The sequence below is a fragment of the Penicillium hispanicum genome (assembly GCF_028827665.1).
Source record: "Penicillium hispanicum strain IBT 35686 chromosome Unknown utg000004l_segment0_segment0, whole genome shotgun sequence".
Lineage (NCBI taxonomy): Eukaryota > Fungi > Ascomycota > Eurotiomycetes > Eurotiales > Aspergillaceae > Penicillium > Penicillium hispanicum.
The window spans coordinates 1,795,149-1,809,987 of record NW_026623196.1 but is presented as its reverse complement, the minus strand read 5'-3'; the positions used below and the strand labels follow the sequence as shown (position 1 = coordinate 1,809,987).

Below are 14,839 nucleotides of genomic sequence, written 5' to 3'. Positions count from 1 at the left end.
AAAGGAAGCCATAAGGTCATATCTTCATCGATAAAATGCCAGGACACGCAATCGTATCTTGCAAGGCTTAATCTTCGAAGAAGTTCAGGATGGCACGGATACCCTTGGAGCCAAGGCCGTGAGCAGGGTAGGAGATGTATAGAGGCTCCTCCGTAGCACCCAACTTGGCACGGAACTCGCTCTTCCGAACCAGATGGAACTGCTTCGCCAGCGCTTCGTAGGTGTGCTCCAGCATCTTGATCTTAGTCCCACGTAGATTGTGACCAGGAATGAGCTGGGAGGTAGCACCGGCACCAAACGTGAGGCCCTTGACACCATTCTTGGCGGCAGTCTGGATGGCCTGCGTGACGATGAACTCGATGACACCGTTCGGGGCGCCTGGGAAGTCCAAGCTGTACTTGACCTGCATTCCATGGGCGGGAGAGAGCATGGCAAGGGCAACGAAGGCGCAAATGGTGCCCTCCTTGTCGACGGCGTAGAAGTACCAGCGGTGTTCGGAGTCGCACCACGGCCGGATCTCCGACAGATGGACCTGGGTGCCCTTTCGGTTTCCAAGCCATTGCTTGACACGTTCATCGATCTTTTGGCGCACATCCTCCGGGGGTAGCTCACCCTGGCTGAACGACATGATCTTGATGCCTTCTGTCTCCGCGCGGCGCAACTTGCGGGCGATCTCGCCGTCGGAGGCCGCCTGGTTCCGCGAGGGATCGACACGTTCCTCCGCGATACAAGACAAACTGCGCCATCCCAGTCGTTCACCAAGGATGGTCTCGACTTCGGGAGAGCAGAGGATCCACACGGGCTTGAATTTGGTGTCGCGGCGCAGCCACTGCAGGAATTGTGTGATGGTGCGAGTGTACTGACTAGGGTCGCAGGCAGGGTTGCCAGGGATGATGGCGTAGTTGCTGGTGCTGGGCACATAGGCAACAGCGGCACCAGTATTCATGTCACGCCAGATCTTGAAGCGCTCATCAAACCAGGACGTGGATGTGGCGTCACCATAGTTGGCGACAATCTTCTCCAGGGGCTGCAACTCGCTCACATCCATGGCCACACGACGAGCAGGTTGCTCGCGCTGCCAGGGCGGCTCAATGGTCGATGCCTCGGGATGACGCAGCTGTTGTACGGGAGGCTTGGCAGGCAAGCTCTTCGGGTCGCGGTGGAACATTGAAGTTAGCCGGATGTTGCCGACCTGAAGGAGCAGCATCAACAAACGCTCCAAACCAACACCGGCACCGGCGTGGGGAGGGGCACCCCAGTGGAAGGCCTCCAGATACTCCTCCATGTCATCCGGGTTGATTCCAACGCTGCGCATGTTCTCCTCGAGCATGTGAGGATCGTGGATACGCTGACCGCCCGACACGATCTCCTGGCCACGGACGAACATATCAAACGAGTTGGTATATCTGTCGTCATCGGGGTCTGGCATGGTGTAAAAGGGACGGGCACCACGGGGAAATTTGTCCAGCACGTAGTAATCGGTATCGTACTTCTCCTTCACCAGCTCACCCAGGCGAATCTCGTCACGCGTCGCGAGATCCTCGTCCTCAGGCAGAGGCTTGCCATTCTCGTCACGCCAGCCGGACTCGTTGAGCATTTTGATACCGTCAGAGAAGCGAATGATAGGCGTCTTCTCTAACCACTTGACGTCTTCCGAGGGGAATTGATGCTTGACCAAATCGATCTCGCGACGATGCTTGCTGTACACGCCACTCAAGATGTTCTTGATGACGGCATCAAGAACATCGAGCATCTCATGGTAGTGCTCCTCAATAGCCATTTCGATATCCAGACCAGTGTACTCGGTCAGGTGGCGGTGGGTGTTCGAGTTCTCCGCACGGAAAACAGCACCGATCTCATAGACGCGACCAAAGTCGGCAGCGATCGCCATCTGTTTGGCCAGTTGGGGTGACTGGGCCAAAAATGCAGGCCGACCGAAGTAATTGACCTGGAAGACACTGGCTCCGGACTCGGTGGCAGCTCCCTGCAGCTTGGGGGTATGGATCTCAATGAACCCGCGGTCGTCGAGGGCGCTGCGGAAAAGGTTGCAAGTGGCGGATTGAAGGCGGAAGATGGATTGCGAGGTTGCCGTGCGCAGATCGAGCAGGCGGTTTGTTAGACGTGTGCGGTCAGGGATATGACTGCGACGACCCTCGGCCTTGTCCTCCTCGGTGGTGCGAATCTCCGCTTCGTAGACACTGAAGGGAACGGGCTCCTCACGCTTGACGAGGAGGTGCAGTGAGTCGATAGCCAGCTCGACGTCGTGAATGCTGCAGCCCAGTACGGGCACGTCAGGCTTCTGAAGGGTACCGCGAACGCGAACGAAGGAGCCGACACGCAGGTGCTCCGCCCATTGGACCATGGCGATGGACGAGACGCCAGCGCGTTCGTGCAGAACACCTTGGAAGGTAGCCAGTTGCTGGCGGAATACTAGAAAGACGAGTTTGGAACTGAGGCGACGCACAACGTGCAATCGCGCCGTGAAATGGATCACCTGGCCGACCATCTCGGGGGTAATGTCATCGAGGGCTACACGGTCCTCGCGTGGTCGACTCTGGGACTGCATGAGAGGCAGCTCGCCATAGCGAGCCTTCATTTCAGCAGTCTCCTCGGCCGCCGCTTTGGCAATCTCTTCTTCTTTGCGTCGATGATCTGACTCGGAGAAGGCCTCCTCGCTCAGGCGACTCTTCTCACTGCGACGCTGCTGGCGGACCAGGCGCTTCTGCTGGTTCTTGCTTAGGGCCCCGGCGGACGAGGAATCATCGGAAAAGTCTTCGGAGGAAGACACGTACGAGTCCCGGTCGCGAAGGAAGTTGCCCAAGATGCTGCGACGCGGCGAGGTTGTGGGGGAATGGGGTTCGTGTGAGGTGGAAGTGCGCGGCTTCATGGGCGATAGGGACGCTCGAATGCCGGAGCCCGACGACTCATCCTCGCCGGTGTGGCCACGGATGGCCTTGGAAAGGGCTCGCTTGATCGACATGATGTACAATGCCTTTTGGGGGAGAGGAATCGAACAACGGCGAGGTGCAAGGAGGGGGGGGGGGGGGGGGAGGAGGGGAAGTTTTGGGTTTGTATATTCCAGGACTCTTAAGGCTGTCCAAGTCGGAGTGGAGACGAGGGGGCCAGTCGAGGCACCGCAAGCGGCGATCCTTCGCGCTGACTGGCTGAAGAGTAGACTATCGCAGGCTCTGGAATGGTCCGAATGGCCGAAAGGCTGCGAGACAAGGGTCCACGGAGGCTGTCGGAGTGCGAGTGAAGCAAAGAGCGAAGAACGCGGACGGGAAGATTAATGCGGCGCGTGCTAATTCTAATACATCCCCATCACTAGTTAACTAGTTCAAGCTCATTGTCCTCGCGACATGACATCATGACAATCCACCCCAATCCACCCAGATTCCCGGATTGGCGCCGTTGCGAAATCAAGCCAAACAGCCTGAAAGGGCGCCCGATGATTGAATGCGCATCGCTAGTCGGGATTGCCAGGAAATAGAGCTTTTTTCATGCAATTCAAGAGCCGAGGGCCATGACTCGGTCACGACCGTTGAGCCCGTTGAGCCCGTTGATCCCGTTCAGCCCGTTCTTGGTGGATTTTTGTCTTTTCCGTATTGCCGACAGGAATTCGCATTGCGAAGACGATTCATAAAATCCAGCTCACTACAATCTGTTACATCCTTCATAGCGCCTTCCTGAGGTGTCGAAACAGCGATCCCGTCTGGCGCAGTGACGACGCCGATATCTCCGGCTGGGGGACCTCCGTTCTCCCAACGCTCTCCGTGCCCCGTTCTTCCATTCTTCCTCTTTACATCTCCTCGTGCCCCGGTGTGATCGTGCCGCTTTCCTCTTTCCTGTGCCTTCTCACTGGTGTGCGGCATTTTGTCCTCCTAGAGGGAACTCGCCACTGCAGCCGCTCTGCATTCTGCATCGTGCCCTTCTGATCACCCATTGATCACTTATTCTCCGGCGTCTCCCGGGCCCGCGCCCATCCCGACTGCCCGACCTCCGAGCTCCCAGTGCCACGCTCCAAAGCCCGCTCGCACACCGATTGATCCGATGGCCTCCTCGCGCTGGTGGCTCTTCGTCCAGGCCGTCTTTTGGCGGTTCCTGATGCGCATTGGCATGTTCCTGCATAGGCTGGCGCCGCCGCGCCCTCCCCGCCCGTCGTTCACTCGCACCGTCCAATCCGACACCCACGGCCACGCCGTGGTTATCCATTTTTACTGCCCACCAGACTACCACCAGCAACGACGACTTGGGCACCGCTTCCCCGTCGCCGTGAACTTCCATGGCGGAGGCTTCACGCTGGGATGTGCCACAGATGATTCCCGGTGGGCGGCGGCCGTTGTCCAGGAAGTCGGTGCTGTCGTAGCCAGTGTGAGTTACCGGCGAGCGCCGGAACATCCGTTCCCGGCCGCGGTAGACGACGGGGTCGAGGCATTGTTGTACCTTGCAGCCCACGCCGGGGATCTGGCGTTGGATGTGAGCCGGGTATCACTGAGCGGATTCTCTGCGGGCGGCAACCTGGCCGTGACGGTGCCTCTGCGTCTGCGTGGCCGAATCTCTGCCGAGGTCAAAGAGCACTTTGGCCGGGCGGACTCGACGCAGCGCCTGGTTGACCAGACCAGCGATCTCAACATCGTGGCCATCTTCGCCTGGTATCCCATCCTCGATTTCCTCGAGTCCCGCGACCACCGTCGGGCCATGAGTCTTATGCCGGACAAGACGCTGCCCGCCTTCTTCACCACGCTCTTTGATGAATCTTACCTGCCCGTCCAGGAAGATCGGTCGTCGCCCTTCGCATCGCCGGTCCGCGCGTCCGACCGCATCTTGGCGGAGGCTCTGCCGCACGATGTCTTTCTGTTCATCTGCGAGTGGGACATGTTGATGAAGGAGGGCCAGTTCTTTGTCCGACGCTTGGAGGGCTTGGGCAAGCGAGTACGAGCCATGATGATTGAAAAGGCTCGCCACGCCTGGGACAAGTCGGCCAACCCATTCCGGGACCAGGGCAGTGTAGACGTACTTTATCGCGACGCCTGTGCTGACATGAAAGCGATCTTTGACCGGTGAGGTCCTGGTCGAGACCACCTGCTTCTATCTGTATCTTTAGCACCGCGAGGGTTCTTTGGCGTTGGAGTTTAGGGCATTCATAGCGTTCTGTAGCATGATACACGACTATTCATATGATCCACTGCATTCATATCGTTCTCTTCACGAGCTGCCTCGACCAGGTGAAGGGTTTGCCCAACCTTATATCTACGAAATCGCAGTTGATGCGAGCCCTCGCTATGTAATACGTCGCATGCAGACCGGAACCCGACCACCCCGTATGGTTCGAGGTCGTGAGGACTCGAGACACGCGACCCTCGACCTTGCCCGCCCACAGCGTCTATTGGCTGGCCTCGCATTCCAGGAATGACCGTCGCCGCGCATGCCCCGTATCGATCAGCGGATCTACACCGACTCCCAATCCCCTCTGCAGTGAAACTACATAGTTACCTATTTAGTTAGGGTGTTCCCGAACCCACCGGGTGATGTCATCAGGAACAGGTCCCCCCATTCCCCGACGAAAACAAGCATTCATGTCGCGCGGTGGCGATCGTGCCAAGAAATGGAAACAAGGTAGGGGCAGTCTAGATCATCACCGGACTGAGTAACTACATAATAGCTGTTGTTGGAACTTGGCGACAGGGGAATGCCGCCCAGCGGTCTGTGACGGTTTTAGGGCTGACTGGAGGAATCCCGGATTCTGCGGCACTCAATCCATGCACCTTGTCATGCCTGGCTTGAAGTTGGGCCGCTTTTTTGCCTCCGGGGAATGGTTTGATTTGACTTGATTGGACGGCTTGTTGGTTTCGTCGGTTGGGATTCAAATACTGTGGTCGTGCCGGAACACTCGGAGGCCACAGGGTGAATGAGCCAGAATCTTGATGGATCAGAGAGGCTTGCCAATCATCGGTGTCCTCCGTACTATCACTCCGTGCATGATAGTTGCTAGCACAGTGACTATCGAAACGAGATATTCGTTGAGCGTGCATGAAGTTCAAGGATCTCTTGATGTGATCCTACCATTGCTGCTTCTTATTGCAACCCCTGCTCTTAGAAGGATCGGACGTGTCTGTCAATAATCCGTGAGTCTAGCCGTTCTACCAATTAAATTGTTTCTTCTCCAATACTGGATGTCTACTTTGTTTTCTGCTAGCAAAGACTCAAGATGGAACTGATTTATCCTCGACGCGGAATCAGCTATTTAGGGCTCGACCAGATAGTGCCGCCCGGCTGTATCGGGTGTCCAGTCTACACCCTTATTGCACAAAGGATATAGTGTTGAGTGATTTGGTTGAAAAGGCCCTTCTCAAATGATTTACTTGGATATCTTGTTAAAAAAAAGAAATGAAAGCCCAAGGCGAACAGATGCCACTTCCACTCTGATTTGGATCAATGCAGAGGGAAACCCGAAAAAGCCACACCGCCACGCCAACAAGGGCCGGGAATTCCATTGGAATAGATCTATCTCATCAGCCAAGATAGAGATTCCCCTGGGCATGCCCGATGCAATCGCGAGAGACATAATCTCGAGGTCCTCGTTCGCCGTGTCTTCAACCCGATGGTCAGTCAAGTATCAGTACTCATGGGATGTCACCAATGCACCCACCATCGACAGTATTTGCCGCACTTGGGACAGATGTGCTTGGTGCAGTCAATCGACGCACCGCAGTTCTTGCAGGTCATAGTATCGGCAGACATCTTGTCCATATGAGACTTATAAGATCTTTTTATACCGGTTAGCCCATCAATCCCACCAGTCCCATCCTGAGCGGTCCCACTCACAAGCACACTCTCGAGAAGACAGTAGATGTCCTGGACTTTTGTACCAGCACGTCGGGATCGAGCCACGGAAAGCCAAACCAGAAGCATAGGATTCCCCGGACGCTTTTATACTCACGCTCACCCGCTCCCCCAAGACGCACCGTCGCCCATCCCCATCGGCCCCGGTGAGCAGCAGCCGGTGCTGTTACGCTGTGCTTCGCCCCGCCGACCACTCCCGTAGTACATCGTTTCCATTCCTCCGAAAGTCGCTCCCTCGAGTGCCCAAGCCAGACGAGGGACCCGGACGACGAAACACGCCCAACGGGATGACGCAGTATTTGGACCGGAATCGATCGGACATATGCATGCTGCAAAGTCTATTGTCTGCAGCTTCGTCGCTACTGGCTGACCGTCAGCAGTCGAGCTCGGCCGTCGCTTAGAAATTTGAGCTATAGTGCCCTCGGAAGACGCCCCTGGCTATAATTGCATCGTCTCTCGAGGCGTGTCGGGCTCTTCCTACGCTCGAGCTAATAGCGGCTCACCACATGGCCCAGGATCCGGTGTGCGCTCGATTGTATTGTCGTCTACAGTGTGGTGTCTTACATTTGCCCTCTCCGCCGTGGGAATCCTGTTCCTTCGACGCCCGATACATGCCCGCGACGGCCCTCCCCAAAGGAGAGCCCTTCGTCGGGCTCGTAGCCTCTCCCCGGGTGAGCCTGTCGGCTGACGGCGAGGGTCTATCCCATGGCCATGACCGAGTGTATTCGCCCCTCTACATTTGATACAACGGCGTCGGGCCGATCTGGCTCCTGTCAAGTATCGATGTTGTTCCATTGCAGTGCACAGGGATTCAACGCCGGAGTACCGCAACCCTCCAATCTCGCAATCCCGCATTACATCTCATCTCGTTTCCGTCTCTAAACAAACCCCCCCGGGCCCCGTCCCTGCTTAGACAATCTCAGCTGATGCGTCGCCCTTGCGGCTCAGCTCCTGCTCCGCAAGTAGGGCCTGCACGCCCGCCCAGCGCGGGTCGCTGCGGCACTCTTCCATCTGCGTCGTGATCCACGCCTCGAAGTCCTCTACCTCCGCCCCCAGAACGCATGCAACCATGCCCTGGAGCAGGTCACGCGCCTCGGCCGGCGACGAGCCACCGGCCAGGCCGTTGTGGAACCGGCGCATGATCTCATTGCCCTCGGCGAGGGAGGCGAGATCGGGCGAGCCCTGGTCGCGGATGAACTGGGCGAGGAGTCGGTCGTCGTCCGTGACACAGGTGTGACTGGTGTAGAGCGAGACCGGGTCGGCGGTCAGGTAGGACGGACCGAAGGCCTCGGCTGCAGGAACAGTGCGCGCGAATTGCCAGTCGACGATGCCTATGATGTAATTATCCTCGTCGAGGAGGATGTGGTTGCCCTGGTCGCCGGCGTGCTTGAGGTAGAACTTGTTCTTGGGTGCGGCGTCGTCTGGCACGAGAGCGGCGGTGTTTTGGCGTAGGAAGTGGTAGAATAAAAAGGCCTCGACGGGGGCTTCGGGGTGGAGTTGTCCGTCGGAGATGAGATCCAAATGCTGCTCGATGGTGCTGGTGATATACTCCAAGGAGGTCTTGAAAGGACCGTATTTGTCGAGGACAATGAAAGAGTTGCTGGCGATAGCCGACAGAGCGAGCTTGTCTTCCCTTGTCACATCGTCCTTGACCATCGTGAAGGACCCGATACGCTGCATCGGGTACTTGGCAAGATCAACCAAGATTCTCGCATATTGCCTCAGAATCGAGGCCTTGTCCTCCGCAGAGGTTTCAGATGGCTGAAAAGGTCTTCCAGAAAGGACTTGCATCAGAACGTAGCTCACACCAACACGATTCGCAGGATCAGATGCAAGGCCGTAGCCAAACACCTTCGGCACAGGCACTCTAGTTTGCGCTAGAAACTTGAGCGTTGCATACTCGCTCAACACAATGTAATCCATCAGGTCCGTCGGGATGTCGCTGAACCCCATGCGCGGAATCCGCACGAGCCAGCGCTCGCCGTTTTCAAAACATAGCCAGGCGTGGTAGTTCACACAACCCATGGTTGCCCCGACGCCGATGTGCGTCCCCTTTTCAAAGGTGCACTTGCGTCCCTTGTTGAGCGCAGAGCCAATTCTGACGAGCTCGTCAACGTTGACGCGGGAAAGGAGATCGGAGACTTCGTCATTGATTGAGGTCTCCCATTCCTCGTCGGACAACTGTTGAAAAAGGCAGAATCAGCAGACACTCAGATGCACGTCTGTCTTATGGCGATATTGACATACCTCGAAACTGGATGGGCACGTATGGAAGTTTGGTGCAAGATGCAAGGCGCATCGGTGTTTCTTGCATTGGAAACAGCTGCGGTCACGCACGCCCACTCGCGTGCAGCCATCGATCGAACAAGTCGTGAATCGGGCGATTGAGGGATTGCGCTCCTGGGCTGTTTCTTGCTCATCGAGCTTGTCGAGGAGCCGAGGAAGAAGATCTCGGAACGCATTAGACGCGCCCAGCTTGGAGGGCAGCCCGGAAAAGTTGATGTTCGGACGGGCTCCCGGTTGGTAGCTCGCCCAGAGCGCCAATGGATGTTCCATATTTGGGATGAAAGGGAGAGATCAATTCAAAGGTCTGACCCTAGCAATCAACGTGGTTGAATGGAAAAGAGAGAGAGAGCGAGGGCGCGAGAGATGTAAACATGCAGACATGTCAACATAGACGAGAGTGAGGAGAATGGGCAGGCCATCATGCGTAGTAAGAGATCGGATTGGGGAGTTGGCACTACAACCAAGTGAGAGCTACGCCCAACAATGGATAATGAGAAACGATGACAGAACCGAGATCATGCTTGAAATAATTTCCCATTTTTTTAAATGTGAAGCTATGCGGCTCGACTATCCACGCGCTATCAGACCCGAGATTCACAGGTTCCGCTCCATGCATGCTAAGAAGGACGATATCAGCAATCATCGAAGTATGGTATCGTCAACTTTTGCCCAGAAGAAAAAGAAAAAAGATAGCAGAATTTTGGAATCCAGACGCCACGCTGAAACAACAGAATATAGTGCAAAATAGATCAAGCGACGTCCGGTCGCAAGGAAATGAAGGATGTCAACAACGCGTACGTTGTATCATGCTCACTCCTCATCAGTGCCCGTGGCATCCTCGTCATCTTCATCCCCATCGTCGTCGGCTGCACTGTCGGAATCGTCGTCCGCGTCCAGCCCTGGAACACCACGCCATTCGACATAGTCGCCCTCCAACCAGCGCCGGCTGCGGGGCAGATGGTAAGGATCAAAGGGGAAGTATGCGTCCAGCTGGTAGCCGAGATGGTCGCCAGCACGGATCTCGCGTTCAACCTGGCTGAAGTTGGGGTTGGAGAGGGAAGAAATGCTTCGGAAAGCAGTAATGCGGATTCGCTTGTTGGTTTCGAGGAGCGGGTAAACGTATAACAACTGGAAGTGGTGGGCGATACGTGCAAACTCGGTCACGATGCCGGGAGAGCAGATCTTGAGCGGGTTCAGTCGCGAGTAGATGCTCTTGTGCAAGAACTCCTTGACCCGCGGGGGAAATGTGACTTGGCTGGGCTCCAGCTCCTCTACTTGCTCTGGGCTGTCACCCTCAATTGCCGCAGTAGTCAAGTCGCGCCAGCGGAAGCAGAAAATGTACAGAAGAGCCTGGGCCGTAGAGTAGAATGGGCCGTAGCGGCGAAGGTCTGGGCCACGGCAACTGGACTCATAATCCACCCGCAGGTTGTTCAGATGCGTGAGCAAGAGGTCGAAAACGTCACGAATGACCTCGCCCGAGATGTGGGCTCCGCGGGCGACAAAGCTTGCCAGATACGCAGCCGCAGATTGACGCATAATACCCGGTTGTAGCTTGTTGAAAATAAGCTCAACGCAAGCCGAAGCAAACCGATCCACAAGCACGGGGGAAGACTGAGAGAAGTGGAAAAGGAGGAACTGTGAATGTCGTGACCGGTAGGTCGGGAGAATAATGGTCTGGAAGTGGCTCAGAAGGAGGTCCAGTGTGTTTTCCTTGTCATCCAGGCTGCCTTCCGTGAATGGAGTCGTGTAATATTCGAAGAGGACGTCGATCATCCCATCGACCTTGTGGATGTTTGCCTTGATCTCTTGTACTCGCTGGTCCTCATCGGAGTCGTCACTCATGATTGAAGCGTCGTCATCATCATCATCATCCAATTCATCATCAACGTCCGGCGAGACATCCTGCAGGAGATTCTCTCCGATCTCATCTTCGAAGTCTTCCAAATCGACTTGGATCTGAACATCCACCTTAACTAACTTCTCGGTAATGACAGAGAGGATATCGGACTGTAGTTCTGGGGCGTAGCTGATGATATGAATTAGGTTTCGGGTGTAGGCGACGTAAGACTTGGCAGGATCGGTTTCGAAGGGGAATTGAGACGACAAAATCGGAGACAACGTTCCACTTGCAGCCGGGACCAGCCGCATCACATAGCGCAGAGCCATGTGGACACGAGAGTAGATCTCCGAGGGCTGAACGAAAGGGTACCCAGGCAGACGACCCGTTCCTCGGGGGATACCGGCGAGCTTGCCCACCAACATTTTGAAGATAACGCCCAGGTATGTACCCTGTGCAGCGGCAAGATTTCCCAGAAATCTAATGTAGAGCTTCACGTACGTCTCGTCGCGGCCCAGCCACTCGCTGCCGAGAACGGCGTGCACCAGGCTGCTGCAGTTGCGGTCCAGGGAAGCAATGTGGGATAGGAGGGCCATGAGATGGTGCCTCAATGAAGTGTGGGTTGGGACATCGTACGAGTAAAGGGCACTGTCTGCTTTCCTCGGGTCGGCGTTAAAGACCTCCTTGACTTGGTCGTAGGCCTCGCTGTCTGCTGCAGAGACGTGGCGATGAATGGCCCGACGGACCTCCTCTCGAACTAGTGCCAAACCCTTGCCGGATGAGTCGGCGGATTCATCACGTTTTATGGGGACCTCGTGTGTGCGGATGCTCTTATCGTCAAATGTGACTCGCGGGCGTTTCTTGCTGGGAGGGGTATCTTCGGGGAACGCATCCGCCACGGAGGAGGAAGGAGAGAGGCTGAGATCGACTTCGTCCATCTTGCGTTTTGTGCCGACGGGCTTGGATGTTTTGAGGATGGATACGGGAGACGAGGTGGCTATCATTTTTGATCGGTTGATCGAGGGAGTGGCCGTAAGCGCCGAGTTACCTGTCGTGGCAACGGAGACCATGGCCAGTGTTCAAAGGGAGAGTGTATCGGAGATGAAGTGTAGAGGGCACTGAATGTTCGACATTTGTCGGACTGCACCTCCGGTGAATGCAGAGAAACAGCTCGAAGTGAATGAAGGGCAAGGGCCGGAACTGGCACCCAAGCACACGACCGTTTCAGGAGAGGGTCAACTCTTGAGCTGAAGGGCTACAGGGAAAAAGAGGACCACCAGCGTCTGTCTGCACCTGCAGGAGTCATCCAGCCAGCCCACAAACTCGAAACCTCGATGGACAGGATGCAGACTGCGTGTCGAAGCATCGAAACATCGCCCAGAGAGAATTTTTTCCCTTGCTGATGCTGTGGGGCTGCGGAGAACCCGTGACTGAGTCGGTGAGCCCTACGCTAGGCTACTTTGGGTAATATTGGGTTATGTCATCGCATCTGGCGGCCTGAGGCATTAACGCATTTAGCTCTATACAATGGTTCTGTATCATCAGACCTACAGCGTATAGAAGGTATAGAAAGCCTACAAAGTAGCTGAGACCATGCCTGAGCATCAGGGAGGGCGGTAGAAGGACTCAAGTTCAATTTTTCTAAACCCACGTACATCTTTCATGTACGCCCAAAATCAGCACCACCACGGGTGAAGCATAAACCCGAGCTCTCAAGAACTTCGTACAGGTGATATGATCTGACTAGCATGCAGATCCTGGAAAATCAAAATGATTGTGTCACGAGAGGAGTGGGTGTGCCGGTAATGACATAAAATAAATGGGATCAGAGAGAAATAAAACACCGAACTCGGGAACTCAAGAGGCTCCTCCCATGGTATAGTGCGAATCAGGAATAACAACAGTGGCACATCGTGAGAGAGGGAATAAGAGTTAGTCGTAGCGGGCCGTGCGACAGGAAGATCCAGTCCAGTCGATAAGAGTCCGCTTTGGTCGTCGTCGATCACCCCGGATCAACCGGGTTCGGGAAAACATCGATGAATTTACAGCCAGGGGCCTGCGCTGGTGGGTCCCAGTTTATCATCAAAGATACTGCCGTAGAGATCCTCAATCTCGGTGAGATAATCGTCGACAGAAAACTTCTTCAGCCCTTTGCAATATAGGGCCCTCTCTTCATCCATTAGAGGTGTGACGCCGAATTCCTCAGCCACCTCGTTCACCTGCTCTAGCTCCTTGACGAATGGATGCACCTGTGACTGGAACATATCCTGTGACGAGCGGATGACAGGATTGCTATGGGGCGCGCTCACCGGTGGTGGCGACATCCGAGACTGCGAGCGCTTGTGGGCCAAGTCTTGATGTGAGCGTTTGGTGTGTGAAAGAGCCCGCTTGGGGACCAGGGGAGCGTCGGTGGAGGACGACGAAGTGGTGGAGGAACGTGGCTGGCTCGTCACAGTCGCTGACCGCTTGGGGAAGTACGAAGCCAGCGGATTGGCATCAATCGGATAAGAATCGTGAGGAGAGACGTCGGGTGAGGTCATGGAGGAAGCATAGCTGTGCGGGGAAATGGCGTCCAACTCGTCCCGCGACCGCACCGACGAAGCTGACGAGGAAGTGGAAGAGTGTAGATCGGGAGCATTGTAAGCCAGCATGTTCGTAGTCGAGAGGAGCTGGACCGGTCCCGAAATGTTGCCGCGTTTTGCGGAGGCCGAATTAAATCGCACATGGCCTTCCGGGCGATACGGCATAGGCGCCGACACTTCCGGACGCTTATTGCGCTTGGTAAATGCGCGAGTGATGGTCGACATGCTGAATTAGGTTGAAACAGATGGGTGGCGATACGGCAAACGGAGTGGTGATCGACGCAGGCGAGTCAAGAAGTCCTACTGCTAAAAGCACGGCGTCGCGTTCTTTTGTTTCGTGGAAACTGGTGTTTGTGAATTCCAGTTACTGCTCACGATCGGCTTCGACCAGATTGATCTCGCGTGGTAGACGTGTGATCGCAAGATGCGGAGAATGAAGATCAATGCCCAGAATGATCGGTATCATATGTCGACTTTGGTTTCTTTTTGGTGGTGCGAGTGGTTCAAGTGATTTGCACTTTTCAAAATGAATGTCGAGAGCCTCGAAAGCAGATTTCGCGCAGCAAAATGGCGAGAGATTCTCTTTTTGTCCCAGGGTCTAGGGAAGGAATGGAAGCGTACAGCCAGGACGCGCCAGGGGCCAAAGGGCTAGAATAGCAGCTGGAAGTAGCGGAAAAAAGGAGTCCAGGATCACAGATCGCAGAATCTAGGACTGAAGAAGCGAATATGGTAGAAAGGAAAGAATGAAGAATGAAGGAACCCCAAGGAGACCCGGAGTGGTTGGAGAGAAGAGAAGGCGAGAAGGGGGGCGGAGGAGTCGTCCCTTACGGGGTGACGAGTGATGGAGGGGGCGTCTGGGCCTGGCTGAACCGTGGAGCCCGGGCGCTTAGGGATCCCAAGGTTTGCGGGCAGAACTGAAGGACTCTCGCCGTTGGGCGAGAGTCCGGATGGCAAACTCGACTCCCAAGGTTCGCCGGCGGAGCCTCCAGGGCCTTCCAGAGCCAGTCTGCGATCGCGCCGCCATCCATTCTATCTACTGTTCTGGACTTGACGTGGCGAACGGCTTCCAGAATCCCACAACGCCCCTCTACACGTACAGATTACCACTCTATGCGGTATTTTCGTCGGAACTATCTTTTCCTCGTTGCCCGACGAAATGCTTCCATCAGACCGGGGGGAAAAGGATGTTGTGGCCGGGAAGGGGGATCGTGAATAATGTGCGCCTGGGTATGGAGGGTGAATTTCCCCTGGATGATCCAGTCACCCGCTCCAAGGAGACTCGAAAGACTCG

General features: G+C 55.6%; 5 protein-coding genes across 5 annotated transcripts; 1 reads left to right on the top strand and 4 right to left on the bottom strand.

Moving 5' to 3' along the window:
- Positions 1-67: 67 nt before the first annotated feature.
- erdS (aspartyl-tRNA synthetase, cytoplasmic) lies at positions 68-2,980 on the bottom strand (the record flags this gene model as incomplete). The annotated part of the gene is made up of 1 exon (XM_056943639.1): positions 68-2,980. One exon carries the CDS (start codon positions 2,978-2,980, stop codon positions 68-70), a length of 2,913 nt encoding a protein of 970 aa, XP_056800522.1.
- A 1,070-nt stretch (positions 2,981-4,050) lies between these two features.
- N7459_004454 (uncharacterized protein) lies at positions 4,051-5,064 on the top strand (the record flags this gene model as incomplete). Its single annotated transcript, XM_056943638.1, has 1 exon — positions 4,051-5,064. The coding sequence occupies one exon, from the start codon at positions 4,051-4,053 to the stop codon at positions 5,062-5,064; it is 1,014 nt and encodes a 337-aa protein (XP_056800521.1).
- Positions 5,065-7,752: 2,688 nt separating this feature from the next.
- On the bottom strand, positions 7,753-9,399 carry N7459_004453 (phosphotransferase family protein; the record flags this gene model as incomplete). The annotated part of the gene is made up of 2 exons (XM_056943637.1): positions 7,753-9,024; positions 9,091-9,399. 2 exons carry the CDS (start codon positions 9,397-9,399, stop codon positions 7,753-7,755), a joined length of 1,581 nt encoding a protein of 526 aa, XP_056800520.1.
- A 540-nt stretch (positions 9,400-9,939) lies between these two features.
- N7459_004452 (rDNA-binding RNA polymerase I transcriptional factor) lies at positions 9,940-12,036 on the bottom strand (the record flags this gene model as incomplete). The annotated part of the gene is made up of 1 exon (XM_056943636.1): positions 9,940-12,036. One exon carries the CDS (start codon positions 12,034-12,036, stop codon positions 9,940-9,942), a length of 2,097 nt encoding a protein of 698 aa, XP_056800519.1.
- Positions 12,037-13,008: 972 nt separating this feature from the next.
- On the bottom strand, positions 13,009-13,773 carry N7459_004451 (uncharacterized protein; the record flags this gene model as incomplete). Its single annotated transcript, XM_056943635.1, has 1 exon — positions 13,009-13,773. The coding sequence occupies one exon, from the start codon at positions 13,771-13,773 to the stop codon at positions 13,009-13,011; it is 765 nt and encodes a 254-aa protein (XP_056800518.1).
- Between the last annotated feature and the right edge of the window lie 1,066 nt (positions 13,774-14,839).